This window comes from Tamandua tetradactyla, chromosome 1 (assembly GCF_023851605.1).
Source record: "Tamandua tetradactyla isolate mTamTet1 chromosome 1, mTamTet1.pri, whole genome shotgun sequence".
Lineage (NCBI taxonomy): Eukaryota > Metazoa > Chordata > Mammalia > Pilosa > Myrmecophagidae > Tamandua > Tamandua tetradactyla.
Window position 1 is genome coordinate 67,450,997 of NC_135327.1, and position 25,507 is coordinate 67,476,503.

The window sequence follows — 25,507 nt, forward strand, 5'->3', positions numbered from 1 at the left end:
CTCGGACTCCTCTCTTACCCAGTGGCCTGGATTTATTGGGGGAGGGAAGGCGAGGAGATGCATTTAGCAAAACGAAGCCCCCAAACGGGAAATTGCGCAGGACTCGAGAATTTTTCACGCCCCCAGAGGCAACAGAGGGGTGGGTTCCACTGCGAACGCGTGGGGAAACTGAGGCTTGAGGGGTGGGCGAGCATCCAGCGTCACGCGCTCCCGTGGGGGCGTGGTAGGCTCCGCCTCCGGGGCGCGGGAATCTGGCTGGCCGCGCGTCGCGGGTTCGGGGCGTGGACCCGGGTGCGCGCGCGCGGGGCTGTGCGTGTAGAGGCCGGCGGCCGCGGGAGTCTCCGCGCGAGCGCGCGAGAGCGGCGCGGCTCCCGGTGTTCGACTGTCGCAGCGCTGTCGGCGCGGAGGGACCGCGGTCGCGGGCGGCGGGTGGCAGTGCGCAGGCGCGCGGGCCGGACGGGGGACATGCTCGCGGCGGGCGAGCGGGGCAGCCGGCGCCTCTCCGCCCGCCCGCGCCCCGGCCGCCGCGCGCCGCCCGCCCCGGTCGCCGCCGGCTCCGCGCCCGGGCCGCCCCGGGGCTGGCGAGGGGCGCTCCCGCGGCCCGCGACCGCTGCATGGCGCTGAGATGGCGGGAGCGCCGCGCGGCGGAGGCGGCGGCGGCGGCGGCGAGCCCGGGGGCGCAGAGCGGGCGGCCGGGCCGGGCGGCCGGCGCGGGCTCCGGGTGTGCGATGAGGAGTTCGCGTGTCCCGAGCTGGAGGCGCTGTTCCGCACCTACACGCTGCGGCTGGAGCAGGCGGCCACGCTGAAGGCACTGGCCGTCCTCAGCCTGCTGGCGGGTGCGCTGGCTCTGGCCGAGCTACTGGGCGGCCCTGGCCCTGCGCCCGGCCTGGCCAAAGGCTCTCACCCCGTGCACTGCATCCTCTTCCTCTCGCTGTTCGTGGTCACCAACGTCAAGTACTTGCAGGCGCCCCAGCTGCAGCAGATCGGCAAGCTCACGCTGCTCTTCAGTCTCACCTTCGCGCTGCTCTGCTGTCCCTTCGCGTTGGGCGGCCCCGCCAGTGCCCACGCCGGGGTGGTTGCGGGACCAGGGGCTGCCGAGCAGGGCGTCTGGCAGCTCCTTTTGGTCACTTTCGTGTCCTATGCCCTGCTGCCTGTGCGCAGCCTGCTGGCCATCGGATTCGGGCTCGTGGTGGCTGCCTCGCACTTACTGGTCACAGCCACCTTGGTCCCCGCCAAGCGCCCACGTCTCTGGAGGACGGTAAGTGCCGGCAATACGTTCCCGATTGCTGACTGGGGAACACCTGCCTGGGCAGGCCCGGGAAGGTGGCGCACTTCTTCCCATTGGGCACGTGGGGAAACTGAGTCCCTGACTTGGGGTGGGGGGTGCGCGCTCAAGGTCATTCTGAGAATTGGGAACGCAGAGTTGGCATCCCGGGATCCAGGCTCTTTCTAGAGTTCCAGCCGACAAATCCTTAGTGAATGTCTAGTCTGGAGATGGGGAAACGGACATAGAGAAGGGACACGTTCTCCCAAGGTCATGCAACTGGTGAGTGGCTAAGCCGGGGGCCGCAGGGGTGCCCCTCCTCGTGCCTTAGGGGTGTGGGGAATGGGCGAGGGAACCCGCACCGGGCTGGGGGCGGTCCCGCCGGCTCTGGGGAGGGCTTCTCCGCCAGCGGTGGTACAACGCCACCTTTGGGGCTCCTTTGTGGTGCATGCTAGCGCTTGCAGGGCATACAGAGCCACCATCCCAGCCCAGCAAACCCGGGTGTATGTCTCTGTGTGTGTGTGTGTGTGTGTGTGTGTGTGTGTGTGTGTTGGGCGGCAGGGGGGCGGGGTAGGGTGAGGAGGGACTTTGGCCCCTCCAGTGACCCTGGCTGGTCCTTTATGGATCCGCCTTCGACCTGGAGGGAGCAGGGTTTGACCAATGTCACCTATAGTGCTCTGGTCCCTGCTGCCCCTGCTTTCCAGCCACCTTGACCCCTGGCTCCACTGCCTGCTGAACTTTATGGCTGTTTTCATGGCCCCAAAAGCTAGAAGGTGACAGGGATGCTCCCTGTCCCCTCATGGACTCCTCATGGACTCATAGTGGCGCCCAGGCTGGCTGCAGTAGTTTTTGCCCCACCGGCTGTTGGAGCTGATCCCTGCGGGCAGGAGTCTAGAATGCAGCCACATCCTGCCCACAGCTAGGAGGGCCTTTGAGAGGGGGTTTTTGTTTTTTGTGTCCTGCTGTAGTTTAGCAAGAGTGTGGTGTGCCCCAGCCATCCTGAGGATGGGGTGGGCTGGGATTGACGACTCCATCCCAGAAAAGAAAGCAGAGGGAGAGACCAGAGGTCATGATGAGAGGCTGGACATAAGGAGCTTGGTGACCAACAACTGGGAAAGGTGTCAAACAGCCAGTGACTCTGGGGACCGAGGGACCAATGCCCACATGCTCGGGGTGATGGTGGGGGGCCTGGGGACACAGCCTGACACAGGGGACTCGGAGAGAGACAAGCAGGTGCTCAAACCCATGGGCCAGGCAGTGGAGGGGAAGCACATGGATGGCAACTGGGGGGACCTGGCAAAGGGGGCCAAGGAGTGGGGAAAGAGAGAAAGAGAAGTAGAGGGTGAAGACCAGAGACAGAGAAGCTGGCACAAAGACTGAAAAGGAAAACAGCAGAGGACTGCATGGCCCAGACATGGGGAGGGGATGGGGCTGTCCTAATGTGGTGTAGGCAGCTGATGGATCCTGCTTGACCCTTCTCAGGAGTAACCCAGACCACTGGTTCCCCGCCCCACCCCACCATCTATTCTGTGTTTAGTTTGGGTCTCCTGCTGGCCACAGCAGCCAGGCCCACTCAGCAAGGATGACCTGTCCTCTGCTAACAAGAACGTAGGGAAGGCCAGCTCTGGAGTGGGAGGAGGCGGGAGCCCAGCTCTGGACCTGCCCTATGGGTGGGGGCCAGGCTGTGTTTTGGCACACCCAAGAGGCAGCTAGTACAATAAAAGGCTTTATACTTTCCTTTTCTTTTTGTAAATAGAAAATTTTCCTACATAGCCTCTAGTCATTCTTTTTAGAGCATTGAAGACCCAAAAAGAGAGACAGAGGAGTGTCTGTAAAGAAGCTTCTGGGCATAGAACCCTCTACTCTCATGCGGTTCTCATATTCTAGGGGGATAGGGTGCCATTCTTAGGGAGCAGACATCTGGATTTCACTGCTGCTAGCCCCGACTCCCTGGGCAGTGCAACCCTTCCATATCTGTGCCTCAGTTTCCTAACCTACCCTGTTAGAAGGCTGTGATGAGGGTTTGTTCATGTCGGAAAAGCACCCATTGAAGATCTTCTGCTGCTTCTCAATCATCTTGGTTTGTTTAGTGTCTGTATTCAATGCATATCAATGACGGGTGGTCTTGATATAGATAAATAGATTGCAATCAGTGCAGTGAAACATGGAGGGGCTAAATGATGTCCCGGGGATTCTCCCTTCCAATTAGAAAATTCTGTGAGTCTGTGAATCTGTTCTTAATTAACTTGACAACTAGGTATTTGAGATGCTTGCAGAGGACAGCCTGCACGTTTTTCAAGTGTTCTGCCTCTGTTGCTTTTCCCCTGGCCATGGTGTCTCTGTTCAGATTCCTGACATTCTGCAGTGGACCCATCTGCTCTCAGGGCTGTGTTGTCGGCATTGAATTCTGCGCTGCAGAAGCCAGGTGCTGCCCATTCCCTGACTACTGGGGCCTGGCTTGATGAAATCATTGGCCAAGAGCAGGTGAAAGAAGGATTGAATGAGGGAGTCTGTGCAGTCATCGCTGCGTGAATCAGCATGAGGATGATACTTTGGTGTCCGAGGACCACTGGGCATCTGGAAGAGGCTTGTGTTCGGATTTAGCTGTGTGTCTGAGTCTGGGCTCCCTGACATTCAAGCTCTGGCACCCGGAGCACGTTCCTCCTCTTTCCAGACTCTGCACCCTCTTCTGGGAGGCTTCTGGGGTGTCCTGCCATAATTCAGGGCCAGGGCCACTCAGAGTATCCTTCTCCCTTTGTAAAACAGAGACAGCCTGGAGGCCGGGCAGCCTGCAGGAGAGAACACAGAAAGCCTGCATTGTTGCAACGGACCTGTGCAGTTGAAATTTGGCAGAGTCCTCTGTGCTTCCCCTACAGGGGATTTTTACAGGGAGTGACCTTCTTGCCACTGGACCCTGCCCAGAAGAGGACAGCCTTAAGTACTTGCTAAGTGTGGGTCAGAATTGATTCCTTCTCTCCCCCAGCTCTTTGCCTTCGGCCCAATGGTCGCAACTAAAGATGAATCCAATAAGTTATTTGTTTTTAATTGAGTGACGTGTCAGAACTAAAAGTATGATGTTCACGATCATTCCTGGCTCGCTGGGAGCCAGTGTGGTGGGGAGGCAGAGCCAGGGGGACCTGGCACCTTTGGTGAGATGAGTGTGGCAGCCTCGGGGGCTCTGGGATGGGGAAAGAGGGAAACAGATGGGAGATGCCCAGATTTGAGGCCTGAGTTCCCCAGTGATATATTTCTAGAGCCTTAAAGGGGAGTAGGGCTGGGGAAAGATCTATTTGGGACCCACTGGATTTGCTCCAGGGCATGCCTAGGGAGAGTGGGCAGAAGGAAGGAGTGAGTGGACTGGAGAAGGCAGAGCTGTGAATGCCAAGGCCAGGCATGGCAGACCGAATGTATAGTGTGTGGGTGAAGATGCACAGGGGAGGGAGATGGGGGTGAATGGGGAGAGGGGCGACCCTGCCAGAGGCTGGCTAGCTGCTGGCTTTTGGCTTTGAGCCCTCCAGGGTCAGCATCTGGCTCTGCTGGTCATGGAGGCAGAGACTCTACTTCCTCTAGCTCCAGGCTTTTTCCTGTGCTACCTCTCTCCTAATATCCCCCCAGTACCGACATTTGGCCTAAATATGAATCAGAATTACTATATTTTTGTTTCTTTTTAAACAGCCAGAGTTGATGGCAGTATACAAAATATCTATTTTTTGTTTGGCTGTCCCTCTGTGTTAAGTGGAATATATTTCAGTTTCTCCCAAGTTCTTGCCCAGAAATGGTGAAAGAGTGGTTACCTCATGATTGAGGAAGGGAAAGAGTGAGCTAGCTGTTATTCCCTTTTTTTTTTTTTTTTTTTTTGCATGGGCAGACACTGGGAATTGAACCCGGGTCTCTGGCATGACAGACAAGAACTCTGCCTGCTGAGTCACTGTGGCCTGCCCTGTAATTCCTTTTTGCAATTTTAATTTTGTCAAAGCTCTTAAGAAACTTTGAGTTATTCTGAAGCAAATCAATGGAGTTACTTCTCAAAATAACAGGTGGACAAGATCCCGTGATGACTTGGCTTGTTCTTAGCAAAGCCCAGACCTCATGCTGTTCCCACTGAATGCAGTTCTTTTCCCTTTTCCTCATGGTGCAAGGCTCACTTCCCCTGGAGGTCCCCTGTCCCAGCTGTACACCCTCTGTGGTCCTCTGTGTACGCCTGTGCTGTGCTCATATGTTTGTACATCCATGTGTCTTGGCAGACCCAGTGCTGCTGGTGTCTCTGTTTCCATGGTAGGGCCTGGCATGTGCTCGGGGCTGGGATATTTCTGGGGGTGGCTGATTGGAAAGGTGACAGGGTTGTGCTCCTCCCGGCATGGAGACATGCTGTGTGATTGTCAGCTAGCCACTTGCCCATCAATCCTCCCATTCAATCTCATCTGGCATCTCGTGGTAATTCAGAAAACACCTCTGTAGCCCCACCTCCTCCGTGGAGCTTCTGACGTGCTCACCTCCTAGGCTAGCTTGTCCCCAAGGCTTCTTGTGTTGGCAGATGGTTTATGGGGGGGCCCTTGGGAAATCTGGGCAGCATCCTCGATTCCCTTCTTTTCTGCTACATATCTAATGAAGTCCTGCTGACTCTAATGTTAAAAAGTGTTCCGAACTGCCAGAGAATCAATCTTTATTAATTTAGGGTAAAATGATCAATTAAAGCACCAGCAATGGGAGTGAGCAATAAATGGAGTATTGAAGCAAGCAGAAGGGAGAAAGTCCTGGACAGTGGTGATGGAAGTCTCAGAGGGTCTGTGGCTTGGGGTGTGTGTCTGTGGGACCCTAATAGCCCCTAGGGACCTTTCTCTGCATCTCTCACCAAATACCAAATGGCAGGTTCACTGCCAGGAGAACCCTTGAGGCTTTCCATGGAGGATCCAGTCCATGCGTGACTGGTGAGCTGAGGGGGTGGCCAGGAAGATATCCTTAAAGACTTGGGAGATGAACTCAAGAGCAGATATAATTGTAAAGCATGTATGCAAGCTATAAGTGACTTCTGTGCAATAGTCACTGTAAATAGCACTCCCAGGATGGCACTGTCTATGGGGGGGGAGACAGAGGCTGGTCAGAGAAGTCAAATAAAAATTGTGGCTGCGGTGTATGCTAGGCAGGGAATTATGTGACCTTTAGAAGCATATACTAGGGACAGCCAACTAGACTAAAGGGTTCAGGGAGAGGCTTCTCTGAGGATGGCGCATGCTCCTGCAAATATTTAGGAAATAGGTGAAGGGGCTTCTGGGGTGGAACATAGGGTGTCTGTACAAAGGCTCTGGGGTTGAAGGTGGGCCTGTAGGGGAACTAAAGGCTGCTCATCCTGGGGCCAGGATGGCTGGGACACAGAGAAAGGGGGTCAGCTGTGTGAGACAGGTGGCTGTGTAGGATTACAGTAAGGGGTTTGTCCTAGAAAGCTTTTAAGCAGGGGAGTGGCCTGCTCAGTTTCCTGCATAGAAGGATCCCTGTGGAGGCCAGAGTGGGGATGAGTGGGTGGATGGGTGGGGTGTGGGGAGCCTGCTGTGCTGAAGCAGGAAAGCAGTGTCGGGGATCAGATCAGGAACGAATCTCCTAGGGTCATCAAGGCTTCGTGGAATATTGCAGAGAAATATCTGCTTGACATTGCCCACCTGCTGTCTGGGAACCAAAGCTTCAGTACATCCTCTCCAAAGAGCTCCTGCTGATGCTCAGACCATGTCTGTGCTGGTTTGAAACTGTTATGTCTAGAAAAGCCATGTTCCTTAAACCTCATCCAGTTTTGGGGGGGCAGACCTATTGTTTAGGATGGAACCTTTTGATTAGGTTGTTTCCATGGAGGTATGACCCTGTCCATTCAAGATGGGTCTTAATTAGTTTACTGGAGTCCTTTAAAAGGGGAAACATGTAGGAGAAAGTTTAGATGCAGAGTTAGAGATGCTTAGAGTGCTGAGACAGATGCTTGGAGTGCTATTAGAAACCAGAGCCCAGCAGATGTTGCCATCTGCAAGCAAGCCAGACTCCAGAGACTTACCCTGGAGCAGCTAAGTCAGGACCCACAGACACTTACAGAGGAAGCCATTGGAATCAGAAGCTGGAAGCAGCGGAACCAGGAATAAGGACCAGCAGATGCTAGCCACATGTCTTCCCATGTGACAGACATCAGCCTTTCTTCAAAGTCCAGGTATCTTTATCTGGGTGCCTTAGTTTGGACATTTTTATGGCATTAGAACTGTAAACTTGTAACTTAATAAATCCTCCTTATAAAAGCCAGTCCATTTCTGGTATATTGCATTCTGGCAGCATTAGCAAACTAAAACAATGTCCTTCTGTCATAGCTCTGAGGTTGAGGGTGGGAATTTGCTACCTGGGTTGATAGGCAACCTGCACCATGTACCTGTAGGCACAGAACCTGGAAAACACTGTCCCATCATTTTCCGACTCCAACGGAGTGGAGTGGTTGGCCTGGGGAGTGCAGCTTCCAACCGTCAGGCTCTTGTGCTAGCTGTGTCGCCTTGGGCAGTGACTTGTCCCTCTGTGCCTCAGTTTCCTCAGCTGTCAGATGCAGATAGCAACAGAGGGTCCCCTTGGGTCAGTGTGAAGCTGATTGCCTCTGTCCTCACAGCAGCTCTCGGCACAGCAGTCAGCATGTAGCAGCACTTGGGTAAGTGAGGGCCACCACCTATTAACATCTGATGCCCACCATCTGTGACCTACTAGCTCATCTCTGACTGACTGAACCAGCTCCTCCAGTTCCTGAGGAACCTGGGTGAAGAGCTGACCTTGGTCAAATGTTGGAGTGGACACCTGGCATGCTGGTGGAAGTGCTCGAGTGTTCTCTAGGTGCTGTTAGTAGTTTCCTGCTATTTGTACAGTGGGAGCTGGCTTTTGATTTCATTTCCCCCAGAATAACCTCAGCCTGAATCCCCAGATAGGTGGCAGCCTGGGAATGACCTAGTCTCCCTGGAGCTTTTGAGGGGAAAACCAGGTAGAACTTCTTCCTTCTTGTATATAATGCTTGTCTGGGCCCTTTCCAGCCAAGATTCTGAGGCAGCTGAAGTGGCACCAGGATGGGATCAGGTGAGAAGAGCATCCTTGAGTCCCTAGGCAAGGTCCCGCTCCCACCCGGGCCACATGCTCCTCTTCTCTGCACTGAGGGGTGGAAATAGATCAGCTGAAAAGACTCCCTTGGAGTTGACCTGGGTTTGAGGATATGAATCATAGATGTTCCTCCACTCACCCTCACATACATATTCATGTGTACATGTATGCACACACTCATACATACTTACACTCATGCATACTCACATGTGCACACATTCACATGTGCATATATACATGCATACTTACACATTTACATGCACATATACATGTTCACACATTCATGTTCATGTTCATGTATACACTCCAAACTCACAGACACGCATGTATGCACACACACAACTCACCAACATGTACGTGCATGTATGCACACACACACAACTCAAATGTACAACATATATGTATCCCCACATGTGCTTGTATATTCCCACACCACATGCACATGTATGCACATTTCACATGCGTGCACACACATATACAACCCTTCACACATATACAACCCAACACTGACTCTCACACATGCGCACACATGCACATACACATGTGCATGCACACACATGCAGATGCCATGCATCCGCAGCACATATACCCGCACATACGCCAGCACAAACATGCACATGCATACACATGCATACACACAGCGGCATTTATCAGTAGGCAGACATTGTGGGGAGAAGCTTCATTGTTCCTGAGGGACCTGAGGCCCAGGGAAAGGAGGGAGTGATGGCCATACCAGCAGCCCTGAAGGGTGTGGGTCCACTGGGAATGGGCTGACCCAGAGGGGGCCTCGGGTGACATGCCACCTCTGGGAACCTGAAGGCCTGCCCAGGAAGTGAGTGAGAACTCCACTGTCCCATCTGGAGTGTGGGGTGGGCTGGGCAAGGCAGGATGGACGGCTCCTTGGAGGTTGCCCCATGCTGTGTGGGCAAGTGACAAAGAGTCCTGGGCATGGATGGGAACGGGAGCTGGCCCATCATGGCTCATGTGTCTCCTCTGTCTCTCTGTTTCCACATAGGCTACACGAAGCAGACCAGGCCAAATCCTGCCTCCTATCCCCAGTGGGGCATGGGGTGGGAATGGTTGATGGCAGCCTAGGTCCTCCATGGTGGGCAGCCCTTCTGCTGGGTGGCCCTTGCTCTGCCCTCACCTCCACCCATGCCTCTTCCATTGGCAACTCCCCCAACCTTTTTGCTCTCTCTGCTTCCTTCCAGGCAGGTAGAGGCTTCTTCTCTCAGTCAGGTCATGAGGCTTTTGGGAGTTCCTGTAAGTTATTCTGCTTTCCCTTTCCTCCCTCTCACTTCAGGGACTTTCTTTTGTAATCCAAAGATGTAAGCTTCCGGGAAAGATAGGGGGGCGGGTTGTGGAGGAAGATACGTCAGCCCTCAGGGTACCCAGAGGGTCCCCAGAGGCCTGGCAAGGAGAATGGAAGCCCCCCTTCACCCAGCTCTGAGTTGGCACTGCAGGCATCTGTGGATCCTGGAATAGATCCTATTCTTCTGGATTTGAGGGAGGGCAAGAGCTGCTGGAATACCTTAGGGCACTGGGGGGTTACACTGTTTGCAGTTCAGTGCTGGGAAAAAGGCACTGAATTGCTAGACACATCTGGCTTCCCAGTGCTCCCAGTTGGACCATGTAGCCTTCCAGTGTATGTGCATGTGTGCATATGCATGTGTTGCCTGCATGTGTGGGTGTGTGACTGTGTGCCTGTGTGTGTGTGTGTATGTGTATATACGCATATGTTTATGTATGAGTGCTTGTGTACATGTGCATGTTAATGTTCCAAGGCCTAACTCCTACTGTGACCTGCTGAGCCTGGACCTCTAGGGTTGGCTCTCTGTTGCCCTTTCAGGATCCAGACTGTGCCCTGTGCCAGGTTGAGTCTGGGCCTGTGCCCTCTGGGAGCTTAGACCTGGCGGCAAGGGCAGAGTGTACATGGAGGAGGGCCATTGTGCATGCCCAGGTCTGCAATGTGGGCAGTGGGCTGAGACGAAAGTCAGGTATTATTTTTTTTACGCTTCCTATCATCTCTGCTGCCCCCTGGCACTTATTTGCTATCAGCTTGCTTAGGAGGAGCTGACATGACAGTGTAGTTTATTTAATTAGAGATGCACTTGTTTATCTATCTCCTTCGCTAGAATGTCACTTCCTGAGGCCAAGACAATGTCCTTCTTGCCCACTGCTATGTTCGAGTGCCTGGAACTGTGCCCAGCACAGCTCCATCGATATGTGGTGAATGAGTGGGTGAATGAATAAATGGTGTGAATATGGCAATGAAGAGGGCATAGCAGAAGTGTGAATGTGTAAGTGGTGGCTGCTTGCATTCGAACATGGCTCATTCGAGTGGCACCCTGGGCCCCTGGGGACGTGGCCTATGGCAGAGAGGAGCCCACAGGTGCCACCCCGCCCTCCTGCCGGTGGGGCTCCCTACTGTTAATGAAGCTGTGCTCCTTGGGCGAGTGGACGCTGGTCAGATGGCCGGCCCGGCGGCGGCAGTCCCTCTCTGCATCCTCCCACGCCTGCCGGTGGGCAAAGTAGTGGTAGCAGTGGCCCTGGAACTTCTGCCAGCCGCAGTCACAGCCCTCGGTGTCTTTCTTGCAGAGGCTGCCCCCCCGTAGCTGGGGAGGCAGAGGCACACAAAGCCATTGACCTCGTTGACACAGGTGCCTCCATTCTCACAGGGGCTGCAGACACAGTTGTCAACGTCGATCTTGCAGTTCTCCCAGTGAAGTCCTGATCACAACTACAGTTGTACATGGTGTCGTTAGCCTCACAGGTGCCCCCTTGCAGGCAAGGGTTGTTCTCACATGGGTCAGAGGGGGCATCTGCCATGCTCCCATCTGCAGGCGACCCTGGCAGGGCCGGCCCTGCTCCACTGGGGCTGCCTCCTCCCGGAAGCCCTCCACACCTGGCACCCCTGCCACGTCCTCCAGATCAAGCTCCCTGGGGACCAGGGAGGTGGGCAGCAGGGGCCCAGGGGGGGCCCACGAAGCCATAGGCTCCCCTGGGGAAAGTGAGGCCGCCTTGCCCCCAGTCAGTGTCCAGGCAGGGGGAGCCAGTTCCTCGGGGGAGCTGCCCCCTGTGGAGGGGCCAGAGCTCCCAGGGGCACCTAGGCCACCTCGGCCTCCAGCTCTGAGTGGGCTAGAGGGCTTGGGGAGGTGAGTGGGAATGGGGGCAGGGCCCCAAAGTGGTTGTCATGGCCTGGGGCCAGGAGGGATGTCCCCATGCACATGTCCACAACAGCCTCGGGGCTCAAGGTGGGGTTTTTGGCTCCCTCAAGCACGTGGGCTCCTGCACCCCAAATTCCACCAGCGTCTCCAGGGCCAGGGGTGGTGCCCGTGGGGTGGACAGTGCCTGCCCCAGCCTCAGTCCCCCAAGGCTCCGAACTTGGGTTTTCTGCCCTGTCAAGTGGGGGTGACTCCTGGATCCCCCGAGGGCACAGCTAGCAAAGGAGGGTCCATTCCATTGCTATCTGGTGGGGGCCACGTGCTCCCCACCTCCTCCATGGGGGCCTGCAAGCCAGAGCCAGGGTGCTTGGCCAGGCTGAAAACGGGGGTCCCAGAACTCAAGGAGCCCGTGATTCCCATGGGCTCCACAACACCACTGGGCAAAATACTGGTGTGCAAGCTGCACAGCCCATGGTTGCCTCATGGGTACTGAGCCCCCTGCGGGTCCAGACCCAGGGTGTCCCGGTGGTGTTCCTGGGGGCACTGGGGCAGGTAGACAGGGGCAATGGGCCAGGCAGCACCTGCCTGGCTAACCTACCAAAAGTCATGCCAAGAGCTCTCCTCCTGCATCTGTGCGGGACAAATGAGGAAGTTGATGCTGTGGCACATGCAAAATCAAGATGCAGTTTTTTATTTTGATTCCAAAAATACAGAGTAAAGCTTTCACTATAATATAGTGCTTCCTCTTCAGAAATAGATGCTCCCACTTTGGAAGTGGTCTCTGCTTCTGAGTGCAGATGGTTTGCTGGATGGTAGCTGGCTTGGCCCTCATGGTGACATGTGGTTGATCTCGCCTCATGAATTGACTCACTCCACACTCCCTGACCTCACGGGAGCTCGGCAGCCTTCTGTGACGTGCTGCAGCTTACACAGCAACTTTGGTGGGGTACAAGCATGCACATACACACATTTACAGATAATTAGCCACTGCATACTGGAAAATGAATGGCCCCCATTTGATCATGGGATCCGAATGTTGGAAGCCTAGATTTCCTTTCGTCTAGGATGGAACCACTCATTGGCCTCCTCCCTCTTGGCCCTGACCTTGGCCCTTTCTGTCCTTGGCTCTGTTCTTCTTTGGGTTGGTGTCTTGTATGTGGTTCCTTCAGTTCCCACCTCTGGTTGCTGTGGCCATGAGCCATTTGGATGAATTTGTATGGTATTACCTTTTTCTGCGGGAGCCTCCTCTGCCACACTCCTACTTGCAAGGTCTACAGCAGGCTCAACGTACTCCAGGCCTGCAGCCTGCCAAGTATTGCAGTGAAATGGCTCACCTGCCTGTCTGGCTTTTGGGTTCACCATTGGCTTTCTCCCTGCCGAAGAAGTGAAGGTGAAGTGGCTGTGATGATTGGAGAGCATGTCTCTGCAATACGATGCCTGGAGCCTTCTAGGTATGCGACCCCTCGACCCGACCCCTCTATTGTGTCATGAATAATGGGAAACCAGCCATGCTGGAGAGTGAGCCTGCTTGGGAGGGTCATGGAGAGGAGGAGACCTCAGGCCAGCTCCACGCCTGGCCTGGGGGCCCTGATTCTCTGCTCCACTGTCTTTCGCTAATGCTGGGGAAAGTTGGAGGGGCAAGGAGCCTTTAGTTGGGGCAGTGCTTCCCCATGCCATTCTCTGAAGTTGTCAGTGCATTTTTTTTTTTTAGTGACTTGGTGTATTTGCTTATCAAGAGAAATAGTCTTTTATTCAGAGAAGTTGTAGCCTTCCTTCCTCAACCATGTTCTCAACTAAGAAGGTGTCAGAATCTGAAACTCTTGTACCTTGAATGTGTTTCCCATGACTCCGTTTTCTGAAATACCACCTTCCCTGCTATGTCAGTGATTAACAGAATGGTTACATTTCAGGAGCCATCAGTTTGATGTGTAGGTTTTGAAATATTTCTTGCATTTCACTAAAAAAAATCTGAACTTGCAGATATTTGGATATTTCTTGAGCCCCAACCACATCCTGGGCATTGGGTGGGGTGGGGTTCAGTGCCATGTGGGACTTCTTGGGTGGTGGGCAAGTTTCTCCTGGCCTTAGGCAGTTTATGCAAGCACCAGAATGGTGTTGACTCGGCAGCCTCTTTGTGACCAAATGGTAAGACAGGGTGGGTGGGTTGGGTGCGATTTCTGAATGTGAAATGATGTGAAGCATTGTAGAGTGCAGTGGATTGGCAGTGAGGAAGTGTATGGAAGTGAAACAGTTCTGTAGTCCAGAATGGGTGTGTTTGAATCCAGAGTAGCCCTTTCTAGAAAGCTCCAAGTTGTCAGCATGTAGTTCACTGTTGCATAGGGCGGAAGCCTGGTGCTATGCGGGTGAAGTGCTTGTTCTTTTTTACTAACTGGCCCCAGGACACTCTGCTGACTGGTACTTACACCTCTTTTACTGATTTCTCTACCTTTCTTTATTTTCATCCTCCTGCTGGAGATTGTGTATTTCATTTTGGTTATGCTTTGTCCTCTCCCTTCTAACCTGGAGATGTGCTGTTGTGTACTCTGGGATGCAGGGGCTGCCTTGCATGGAGCTTGTGTAACCACAGCCAGCGGGTTGGGGTGAGAGCAGAGCTGCTACTATTTGGGGCCTAAAGCCAGGATGTATCCCCATTAGAGTTGAGATCATAAGTTTTACATATAAAACATCAGAGAAAACCTGTGTTCCCCAGGGTCCTTATGAAAACCATCGCTAGATCCAGTGACTCCAGCTTTGCAGCTCTGGAGACCTGATGATAGGTGCTCACAGGGATCCTATTAGACTCCTGTGGCCTGATACCCATGCACTGAACCCACAAGAATCCCGAGATTTCATTGTGGAACAAGTTGTTACATGGCATGTTGTGGGAACCCAGGCTCAGGCACAGCAAAGACTTTCAGTTGCCTTGCTTCCTGTCAGAGATAGGGACCCCTGTGCTGCCAGGTGCTGAGTTTTCATATTCTCTATGAGGAGGCCCCGTTAACAATGAGCTAAAAGCAGGCATCAAGCAATTCCTGTGTCCTGGCAAGCAGCTGGGGCTGATTGAGATTTAATGTCTCCCCCAGGCTCTTGGGGTTTTTTGTGAAATGGAAACATACATAGCAAGAGGGGTAAAGGAGGTGCATGGATGAGGTCTGAGAGATGGCCAGCGAGTGTGTCTAGGATTTTCTCAGCACCCATTGGCAGCTCAGTGCTTTACCAAACAGATATGCCTGGTGAGATCTGGGAGGGTCCATGTGTGGTGCTTGGCTCCTTTTTCCTGAGTCCACACTGCTATGAGTGACCAGGACAGAGCACCTCCTCAGAGCTCCACATGCATCTTTAGATGAGAGTGCTTGTTTGGAACTGGCCCTTCCAGGAGCTGGTCCTTTCATCCTGATAGTCATTTTTGAATGCTGCCAAGGGCCTGGCCCTGTGTGGGGGCAATCCCTTGGAGTGCCAGGCCCAGGGGCAGCAGGCTAAACATGGGAGCAGGCTCCACAGTTAGGCTTGAGTCCTGAGCAGGGGAGAACTTGGGTGGGGGAATATGGAAATTCTAGGAAGGCCTTTGACCCATTCTGGGGATCTAGAAAGGCCACCTGGTAGAAGGAGGGAAACCATTGTAGGCAAGGTAGTGGTGTGTCCTGGGGTGAGAAGGAACATGAGTCTGCTGAGAGCTGGATACTGCTGGTTTGGCTGGAGAATTTTCATGTGTATGCATGTGTGTGTGTACACTTGTGTGTGCACGTGCACATGTGTATATACACAAGTGTTTGTACAGGTGTGCATGTTCAAAAATGGGCAGTATTATGTACACGTGTGTGAGCATGTGCATGCATGTGTGTATGCAGTATGTGCTCATGTATGCAAGTGTGTGCATGTGTATTCATTGTGCATACATGCAAGTGTTGTGCACATGCATGTGCATAAATGTATGTGTGCAGCAATCTTGTGCACAAGGCTGGGAGGTATGGGGGGGGGACTAGTGAGAAGTGAACTGGGAGGTCTCCTGCTGCAGCGTGGGATGCTTCCCTGGAGACAGTAGGTGCCATCAGACAGCCATGCCTTCAGGGTGGCAGCTAAGTTGGGTACTGTGTTGTGGACGGGTTGGTGGACCCATCCAGAGGAGGGGAATGCTCTTGATGCAGTGCGGTTGTGTTGTATGCCAGGTAGGGGGACAGAGACAAGTGGGCAGTGTGGGGCCCAGCATGAATGGCTAGTGGTGGGGGCTGAGAGGGAGGAGTCAAGTAGACTTGCTGGGTCTGGTTTGGACAGTGGAGTGAGTGTGGCAAGGGAAGAGAAGCAGGCTCTTGGGGGAAGAGGTGAGATGATAATGTGTTTCAGGTTACCTGTGAGACACTGGGGTGCTGCTGAGCGGCCAGGGCTGTGACAGAGACTAGAGGGTGGCCCCTTATCCACGTTGACCCCCCAGCACCCCCTGGTTTTATAACAGAAACCCTGAGTATGTTTCCACCTCCTGTGTAATTGGTGATGTCGTATTGCTTCCATTTGCTGTGGGGACCTCTTGGTGCTGGCTCCAGCAGGAACTACAATCAGGGAGCACATTGTGATGGGGCTGGTCCAGAGGCAGCTCTTGGAGCAGGTTGGTGGAGGCCATATGGATAAGCAGTAGAAAGTGCTGGAGATGCCCTCTATGGGCATCTAACATCATGTGCATCTACAGAGAAAGTACCTGCGCCTCACCTGCCTCCTCTGTTCAGCAGGGGGTGGACCAGATCAATGTGCTCCAGTCTTTTTTGAGGCACAGCATGTATAAGGCATATTTGTCTAGCACCCCAAAGTGAAAAAATAGCCAGCCCCCAGAAAGCAGTGGCTGGCTGAGACTCTGGTCACCTGGAAAGTCAAGGGCATCAATATGGCTGTGCATCTGTCATTCAGCCTTGGCTTCTCATGTGATACAGTGGTTTGCTACAGGGCTGGGGGACTCTCCCAGGTGAGCATGAGGGTTTCATGAGTGTAGACAACCTACCCAGTCTGATCTGTCTAGGTGGCATGCTTAGGCAGTGAGGCTATTCCCAAGGAAGAGGGTGGATGCTTCTCATTTGCTGCGTCAGCACCTGAACCTCACAGAGCCTCAGTTTCTCCATCTGCAGAATAGGTAGTGGTAGGACAAAAGGTTCAGGAAAGAATCACAGGGTTTGGAGCTGTATCCCTGGCTCAAATGCAGGATCTCCCTCGTGAGAAAGCACAGGCATGGTGCAGTTCAGGTGATGATGTGGCCTAATGATGTGTGAATGGCTGTGGCAATCCTGACATGAATTTAAAAGGCTTATAAGGAACTCACAAGGTAGTGAATGAGGAAAGAAATGGGGCACAAAACTGGGCATACATGAGAAGGTGTTGACTTACTGCCCCGCTGTTTCTGGTATAACCGGCTGTGTGATTGTCATCAACTGTTTTGTCTTCATTGCTTTGCATGCATAAGTCCATCTTAAGAAGAAGTACTGTAAAGAAGCCAAGGATTCTCATGTAGAATGAGGATCAGAGGAGCTTCTGTCTGTGTCAAAGCTGCCAATTTACAAAAAATAAAGTGTCTTCCACTTACAGTGAAGGTGGCCGGGGCTCACAGACTGTCCTAGCTAGTGCTGCCCTGTGGACGGTAGTAAGTTATCTGACTAGTAGCTGAGCAGTGGTTGTGGACGCTGACTTCATTGCCTAGCTGCATGGTGAGATTTAGTGTCTCCTTTTGCTTCTGGGTAACCTTGGACATAAGCTGTGGGCCTGTTCTGTGGGAAATGGGGATGATATGCTGGAAGGGTCAAATGAAAGAGAACTTATAAAGCCCCCCCCCCCCCCCGCAATAATAGTGCTTTCTTCGTGAGAGGGAAAGGATGGGAGTGGTTTTCATTTTACAAATGACATGGAAACTCAGAGGTAGACATGCTTTTGAGCAGCTCTCCCTGTATGGTTGCTTCCTGCTGTCTGAAACACACACCTGAGCCCTCAGGGTGATTTCCATATGGAGGCTGTTTTCTTCCCACATCCACAGCTCCAAACTGAGCCTTGCTCATGGTTGTAGTAGCATGGGCCACTCTGCTGCTCTGGAATGAATTCTTTTTCACCTTCAAATACACAACCCATGGCAGTTCTGCCTTTTGCCCTGCCCTAACCAGGTCTGTGGGGGTAGAGGGTGTGGGTGGTTACATGGGTGTGTAATGTCTGGCTGTTGCAGTTTACTTGTGTTGGCAGAAGGTAATAAACCAGAAATGGATTGGCTTTTACAAAGGGGACTTTTTAGGTTACACATTTACAGTTCTAAGGCCATGAAGTTGTCTGAATTAAAGCATCAACAAGAGGATGCCTTCATGCAAGAAAGGCCAATTGTGTCACATGGGAAGGCACACGGCAATGTCTACTGGCCCTTCTGTCCTAGGGTGGTTTCAGATCCTGTGGGTCCTTCTGGCCTCTTCTGCAGCATTTTCTTTCTCTAAGTATCTGTGGATCCTCTTTTAGTTTCTCCAGGGCCAATTCTTTATTTCATCTCTTAGCTTAGCATATTCTGTGGCATTTTCTGTCTCCAAATGTTTGTGTTTTCTCCACTTGGTTTCATCTCTCTGCTCTCTATATTGGCTCTGAGCTCTCTCTGTGTTTTCTGTCTTTTAGATTCTTCATAGGGGACTTCACTAAAAGGATTAAGACCCATCTTGAATGTGTGGGTCACATCTCCATGGAAACAACATTATCACAAGGTCCCACACACAATAGGTCTGCACCCACAAGATTGGATTGGAAGAATATGGCTTTCTTGGGGGTACATAACAGTTACAAACCAGCACACTGGCTAACATTAATAATGCCTCTCATCAGTGGTCCCACCTCCTGCACAGTGGGCATAGGTCTACTAACGCTCACACAGGGCTCATTGCCCAGGCACCTGCTCACTGCTCAGCAGGCTTCTTTCTTGGCAGAGCACTTGTGCTTACTTGGAAACTACCCAGAAAGGAACAGGAGACGCTCTTGTACCTGAAGACACATCCTAAGGAGCTATTCTGCCCTAGACTGGACGTGCTGGGTTAAGAGAGGGATTAGGGGACGGGGCCTTCATTTTAAACTGAATATCTACTTGTTCTGAATTAGTAATAACCAGGGATTATTCCCACAGTTAAGGAACATGCAGATGGCTGTGGGCTGGGATGGGTGCTGGAGTACCCAGCTGTATTAGGCATGACTCCTTTATCCCAGGACTGCTGGAGAACTTTGTGAGAAGGGCCAGTGTTACCGAAGCCATGGGCTGGGCAGAGAGTAGGCTTGAGGGGTGGCATGGATGCCTGTAATAACTGATGTGGCTGTCTTGGTACCTGCTAGCTGAAGACAGGGCTGACAGAACAACCACTGTTCCCAGTTGTCTGCTGGGCCAGGCTTGGCACCCTTCACTCTGTGAGTTTGAGTCTCGCAACAGCACCCAGAGTGCGTTACCCACTCCCACCTCTCCTTGTTGGGACTGGATTGCAAGGGAGGTGGATTTAACTTCTCTTCTCATGAGCTCAGTCATCAGACCTTGGGCTGCTTGGTCTTGTCATGGCCCCAGGGGCCGGGTTGTGCTGGATATCTCCTGATCAGCTGGTTCTCACCTTGGGCATTGGTCCGTTTCCTGTCACCTCCCCCCATGTGTGGCCAAACACCACTGCAGAGTGATCCTTCTATGGGAGCTGGTAACATTCTGTTTGCGGGTGGCTGTTGTCCAGGACCATCTTGGTTATGAGTGACAAAACCTAGCAGCAAGGGCCTAACAGCTCCGAGGCTGCTGGGCATGCTGCAGACCCCACATTGTCTTCTCTTAGCTCATCATCCCTCTGCAGGATACGTCAGAGATGGGTCCTTGCTCAGGAAAGGAAAGATGGCACCAGGGATGGTCCTGAGGGACCTTGTCCATCCTAGAATCGGTCACTGGGGCTGAGAGGAGGAGACCTCTGGCCAGGCCTAGAATCAGAATTGGGATTCGATCTGTCCTGCCCTCCTGAACCAGGTGAGGTTAGCATGAGTGATGGGGATCCCTCAGGGAGCAGGGGGCAGGGCATGCCAGGGGCAAGAGCACCTTCTGAGATCTCCACTGTGACCAGCTGCCCAGACACTGCACAAGGCCTTGAGGATGGGTAGCCTTAGGGGCCTTGCAGTGCCAGTGACATACCTTGGGAAGCAGTCTCATTTCACAGAAGCTCAAACAGTAGCTGCTCCTGCCTCTTAGCATTGATCATGGTGTATCTATGTAGGGTGCCATATACCTGCAGACCATACATGGGAGACGTGGGCAAGAAGGCAGCAGGAAGGCTCAGGGAGGCGGGGTTTGCTTTCCCTGGTCAGCTGAGAATTACATAAGGTAAAGGAGAGAGGTTTGTCTGGGCGGCACTACCTGCCTTCTGGGTTCCCCCAGGGGTCAAGAGGACACTCAGATGCTGCAGGCCTGGAGGAGGTCTCCTCTGTGTAGTCTTGTAAAGGGGGGCTGAGACATGGCACAGACCATTCTGGAAAAGTGCTTGTCCATGCATTCAGAGACCTGCAGGTGAGACTTCAGCTCAGGGCATGGGGAAAGGGCCCAGAAGACAGTGTTTCCTCAGGCTGAAAGATGTCAGGAAAGTTAGAATGGAGCTGGTTTGGGTGACATTCTCAGGATTGGGGGGGCCTGTGAGTACAGAGTGACCCACGAGAAGCCCACTTCCCTGGGTCATGTCCCAAGGGCTCTATTCCCAACCGTGAGGGACTCAGCCTCCAGCTACCTGAGCCCCAGAAGGAGTTTCACCAGGGAGATAGCCCTAGCCCTCGGTTTTTCTTGGCCCCGTCTACCTGTGCCAAAGGTAGAAAATTCCAGAATCCTGGCCAGCATGCTGTGGCAGGTAGCAGCTGCGTTGGATTTTTATTGCTCTGTCCTGCTGTGATGTTTTGAGTATGGAATGATACTTTGGGACTGAGGACCTGAGAATCTCCCCCTACCCAAAGTTATAAAAACTCTGAGGTGGGGCGGGACTAGCGTAGAGTGGGTGCACTCTCAGACGGGGTGGGGTGGGTGGGATAAGGGGACGGGGGGGCAGGGGCTTGTGCATAGCTCCCTACCACTTGGTGAGGAGCATGGGGGCCTTTTTGCCATCTAAGGAGCTAGGATACAGCCCCGCGGGCAGTGGGGGAAAAAACCTCCAGAAGCAGGTTGGAGGTGCCTGGCTGACATGGTGTCTTGGTTTACCCTAGCTGCTGTCATGAATATCACCAATTTGTTTTGGCTTAAATGATAGGAGTTTGTGGACTTGTGGTCTTGATGTTAGAAGGAGTGCAAAATCAAGCTGTCAGCCAGGTGATGCTTTCTCCCTCAAATCTATAGCGATCTGGTGCTGACTGCTGGGGGGGTCCCTGGGGTTCTTTGCAAAATCTCTGCGTCCATTACAAGGCAACATCCTCTTCTATCTTGCTCCTGTGGCTTCCAGGTTCTCCTTATAAGACCTCCAGTAATCAGGATTAAGATTAAGAACATGTGTTTGTTGCTGTATATAATTCAGACTCCAACAGTGGGATTTGGACAGAGCCCATGGTGAGAGAGGGACCTGGGCTGCGAGAGAAGATTCTGGAAGCCAAATCAGGGTGGGAGAGTGTGCAGACATGGGCAAGCAGGAGGAGCCAGGTTGGGGAGAGGCCTGGGGTTGGAGTCCAAGGTGTCTGCCCACCACCTGCCCGGCCAATTGGTGTAGGAAGCCAGGGTTCTCCCAGTGGACCTGGCAGGAGGCAGTGTGGGTATGGGACCAGGGCCTGGCCATCTGGACCCTTGGATCTGGGACAAAGACAAGCTGACTTCCCTCCTGACCAGGCAGTTCTCTGTCCCTGCAGTCCAGGCTTTGGGAGTGCCAGTTGTATTTCCTGTAATTTTTTATTCTCTCACCATGGTAAGACAAGTTCATTTTGAAAGGTCCTCCTGTGCCATGTGCGGAGCTGAGGAGATGGGGAAGGCCTTGGTATTGGGGCAGGGGATGGGGAGAGGGGGAGTGTGCCTGGGCAGTGGCTGGTGGGGGAGGTGGGAGGGCACAGGGTTCCAGGAACCCTGAGCTGCTCTGTACCTCCCTGGCCCCCACCCAGGAGCGTGGCTTTCCCTCAGTAAAGGGCTGCAAACCACCATCCAGGGTGGTCTCTTCTCACCCTCTTGGATGGAGCCCTAGATGGGCCTGAGTCGCCAGTAAGGCGGTCACTGTGAAAGTCAGCGGGACCAGTGGGAACAGGCAACAAGAAACTAGTTTCCTGGGTGACTTTGAGGCAGAGGTCATGTCTACCTTTCCAGTAATCCCACTGCATGTGTCATGGCTTGGCCTCGGCCTTTACCTGACTCTGGGTGCCCCATACACCCCCAGTGGCCCCTCTCACCTATCTTCTGAGGCCCGCCCCATAGAGATAGTGCTCTGTGGTGTACATACCTCTTCTACCTGTGCCCACTCACTGTACCCACTTTTTTAGTCACCTCGCCTTTCCCAACATCCCTTGCCAGCTCTTGCTCCCAGGAAAAAGCCGATTCATAAAACACACATCTCATTTCCATTTTCATGCCTTTGTCTTGGGGTGGCTAGGAAGAAACTGCAGCTTTGTTATATTCTTGAAGGAAAGATTTTTTTCTGTTGTTGTTTTATTATTTTTGTATTAAGCTTTTATTTTGAAATAACTTCAAACTTTCAGGACAGCTTCAAAAATAGTAAAACCCATACAGAGAACTCCAACACCCCACTCTATACCCAGATCCCACAACTCTTAACATTTTGCTACATTTGCCCTATCATTCTATCTATATCTATCTATCTTTCTATGTAGTTATCTATCTATCATATGTCCATCTATATCATCTATGTGTCCATCCATCTTCAATTATCTTTATCTATAATCTAATATCTATATCATTTGTACATTTGCCCATCATCTGTTATCTCTAGCTATCTAATCTATTGCTATCATTTGAACTGTCTTATCTATCCATCCATCTACTATCTGTCTATTTTCTAAACATTGAGAGTAGGTTGTATACTTCCTGCTCCTTGAACACATAATGCTTCTACCTACATTTCCTAAGAAAAAGGCTAGTCACTTATATAACCACACTAAGAGCAGTTATCAAGTTTAAGAAATTTAACATTGATTCAAATCTTACAGCCTTTATGAATATGAAAATATTCCATTTTTCCTCATATGTCCTGATAAAGGACTTTTGGCTTTCAAGCACTGTCCCGTGGTTTATCTCTTAATGTGCTAGCACCAGGAAGTCAGGCTTGTTGGTATATCCTGGTGGCCACATGGGCTCCCAGGGTCAGAGCTGCGGAGTGGGCCGCGAGGTGGCAGCCCCACAGACAGGATGTCTTGCCCTGCATTCATAGGCAGGGAGCAGCTCAGTGCCCCTGCTCCAGCCGCCCTCCCCACTTGCATGCTCTGTGCCAGGCCCCTGCAGAGCTGGTGGGAGAGTCCCCAATGGGGCCAGCGGCCACAGGTGACTCACAGCTCCTGTCTGCATGAGTCGTCACAGATGCTATTGACCTTGGTCCCCTGGCCGAAGCAGTGCTGTCAGGTTTCCCCACTGTAAGCCACTGTCTCTCCCGTTTCCCTCCTGTGCTCTGTGGACAGAAGTCCCTCTGCATGCACACTCAAGGGGTGGGGAGTTGTGCTCCACATTCTTGAGGGCAGGATAAATGCATAAAATACTTGGGAGTTTTCTGCTTGTGAGGTTTGCTCCCTCTCCCCCATTTATTTATCCATTCTTTTACTTCTATTTAGAGTTTGGGTTATAATAAAATATTAGACCAGACATTAAAGAGTTTCTTTGAGCAGTTTACGGTTCATGAATCAGGCAGCTTCCAAACTGCTCATGGAAAGGAACTTGGCCAAGGGTGGTGTGAGAGGGTGCTCAGGTAGGGCAGACACAGATGGATGTGAAAAAATGTTCTGATTGTCTCCATTACGTTTCTGTTTTACATAGTGGGGCTCACAGTGTAGGGAGCAGGTAAACATTGATTACTGTGGGACGTTTATCCATTCTGATAAGCTCTCCTGGATGGAAATGGGTTTATCACCAGATTTTCTTTCTCTGCAGTTCTGCAGTGTGCATTTCCATTGTTCCGTTTTCTCTGAAAACCCCTGCAAGTCAGTTGCAGTGACCTCAGGCTCAGGCCAAGGAGGTCCGAGTTCCCAGTTAGAAATACCTCACCCCAGGGTTGTTCCTCATGGGTGGCAAGACGGAAACCAAACCCTTCCCACACTGAGCCCAGGGATGGAAATCTTGAGAAAGAACCTTCTCCCTGGTTTTAATCCCCAGAGGGAGCTGGGAAAGAACTGCTCTGGGTCCTGTTTCCTGTATACCCATACTCACACTTATAAACAACAGGGGAAATTGGAGCATTGACTAACTTTTTTGGATTTGTTATTTATTTTTTTAAAATAAGAGGTAAGCATCGATGTTGAAGTTTGCAGGTTGGGCATTTGGTCTTCAGGAAGAAAAGTGGGTGTGGCCACTTGCCTTGCGGTGCTGATTCTGATTGGTAGGTGTGGGAACATCCAGGTGTGTCTGTCACACCAAGTCTAGTTCTTGACCCTAGGGACAAAGGCCAAACTTGGGAACATCCCATGCTTTCTCCAGCCCACAGGACCAGGGGTTTTGGTGTGAGGTTTCTTGGACCTTACCATATATGTGGATCACGCTGTGAGAGAGGCTGGCCTGGAACCACAGTAATCAGTCATGAGCCTCAGCCAGGAGGCCCTGGAAACAATGTCCCTACTTTAGACATATCCGTGCATGAGACTGCTTGAGTAAGAAGCCGTAATAGAGGGATCCAAGAGCTTTTGATAAGGATTAGAAAGGAGGGGACAACATTTGAATGAAGGGAAAAGGACTTAGAAGGAGTATGACTTAGGAGAACTGGCAGAGCAAATAAGATTGTATTGGTTCAGAAATATTCGGAGACCCTATCCAGCTGATAGGCTGATTGAGAAAGGACAGTGGGCAGGGTGGCGGTGGTCTGGGGAAGATTTTCCAGTAGCTTCTGATAGGTAAACTTGTGTCCTAGCTGGGGGGATGGCAAAGAGAGCACCTGGCCCAGATCCTTCTGGACCACATCTTCCTCTGACAAGCCAAGGGCCCTTGGGCTGGGCATGGAGCCTTTTGAGTCTCAGTTTCCCCCTCTCTCAGATGGAGATCCCAGTCTGGCCAGCAGATACTGTTTACCGGCACGCTGGCCTGTTGTCAGGACCATGAAGGTGAGCTGGATCACTAGCTCTGTTGGTCCCAGGGTCCTGGCCCACAGAATGCAGCAAGACGGGACATTTGCTTTGCTGTACATCTCTAGGGGCCAGCCACTGTGTGTGCATTTGCATGCATTTCTCATCTCAGTCATCACAAGAGTCCTGGGAGGCTAGTGAAGTTCGCCCCAGTTTACAGACTGAAAAGTGGAATGGGGGACTGAGCAAGTGAGGCCCAGCCAGTAAGTGGAGGGGGTGCCCTTGCCCCTCAAGGAGACCTGTATAGGAGGGCAGGGGGCACCACCCATGGTGGGTACATAGAGTGTAGTGGGCAGGAGCAAGGGAGGAATGGGTGGGAACTTGGGGGGGTAAGTGTGCAGGATCCCTGGGTAAGGTGACATCTTCTTTCCCTTATCTGATGGAGCTGGGAGGCAGAATTCCAGTGACAAAGAGAAGGCTGTGTATGTTCTGAGGCCAGATGGCCCCATGGCTCAGATTCTGTGGTCCTCTAGTAGTCCTGTGAGCTGGGGCATTTTAGGGCCTGCATGCATTCCCTTCCTTTCTTCTCAGCCGAACCAGCTGCCCGCTTTCAAGCTCTGCCACTTTGGTCATGGAGCACTGGACCTCCAGTGCTACCCATCTGGAGCATGGCCTATGGGCTGTGGTGTCCATGTGGGTACCTGAGAGCCCACATGAAGGATGGAAGGCATGTGTGGGCTCTAGAACTTACCATCCTGGGGGGCAGACTTGGGCTCTGACACTTCCTTGAGTAATG

At 52.6% G+C, this 25,507-nt stretch overlaps 1 protein-coding gene across 3 annotated transcripts in view; it reads left to right on the top strand.

Moving 5' to 3' along the window:
- Nucleotides 1-625: 625 nt before the first annotated feature.
- The window catches only part of ADCY1 (adenylate cyclase 1), a 215,517-nt gene continuing 190,635 nt past the window's right edge, over nucleotides 626-25,507 (top strand). For 2 of the 3 annotated variants that reach the window (XR_013158577.1, XM_077118671.1), the window contains exon 1: nucleotides 1,153-1,258. Coding sequence is in view for 1 of the 3 variants with exons in the window: in XM_077118667.1 (XP_076974782.1) it covers nucleotides 626-1,258 (633 nt within the window). In the remaining 2 variants the exon portion in view is untranslated. Of the gene's footprint in view, nucleotides 1,259-25,507 lie in introns of all 3 variants that reach the window. The other variant, XM_077118667.1, reaches the window with a different exon arrangement.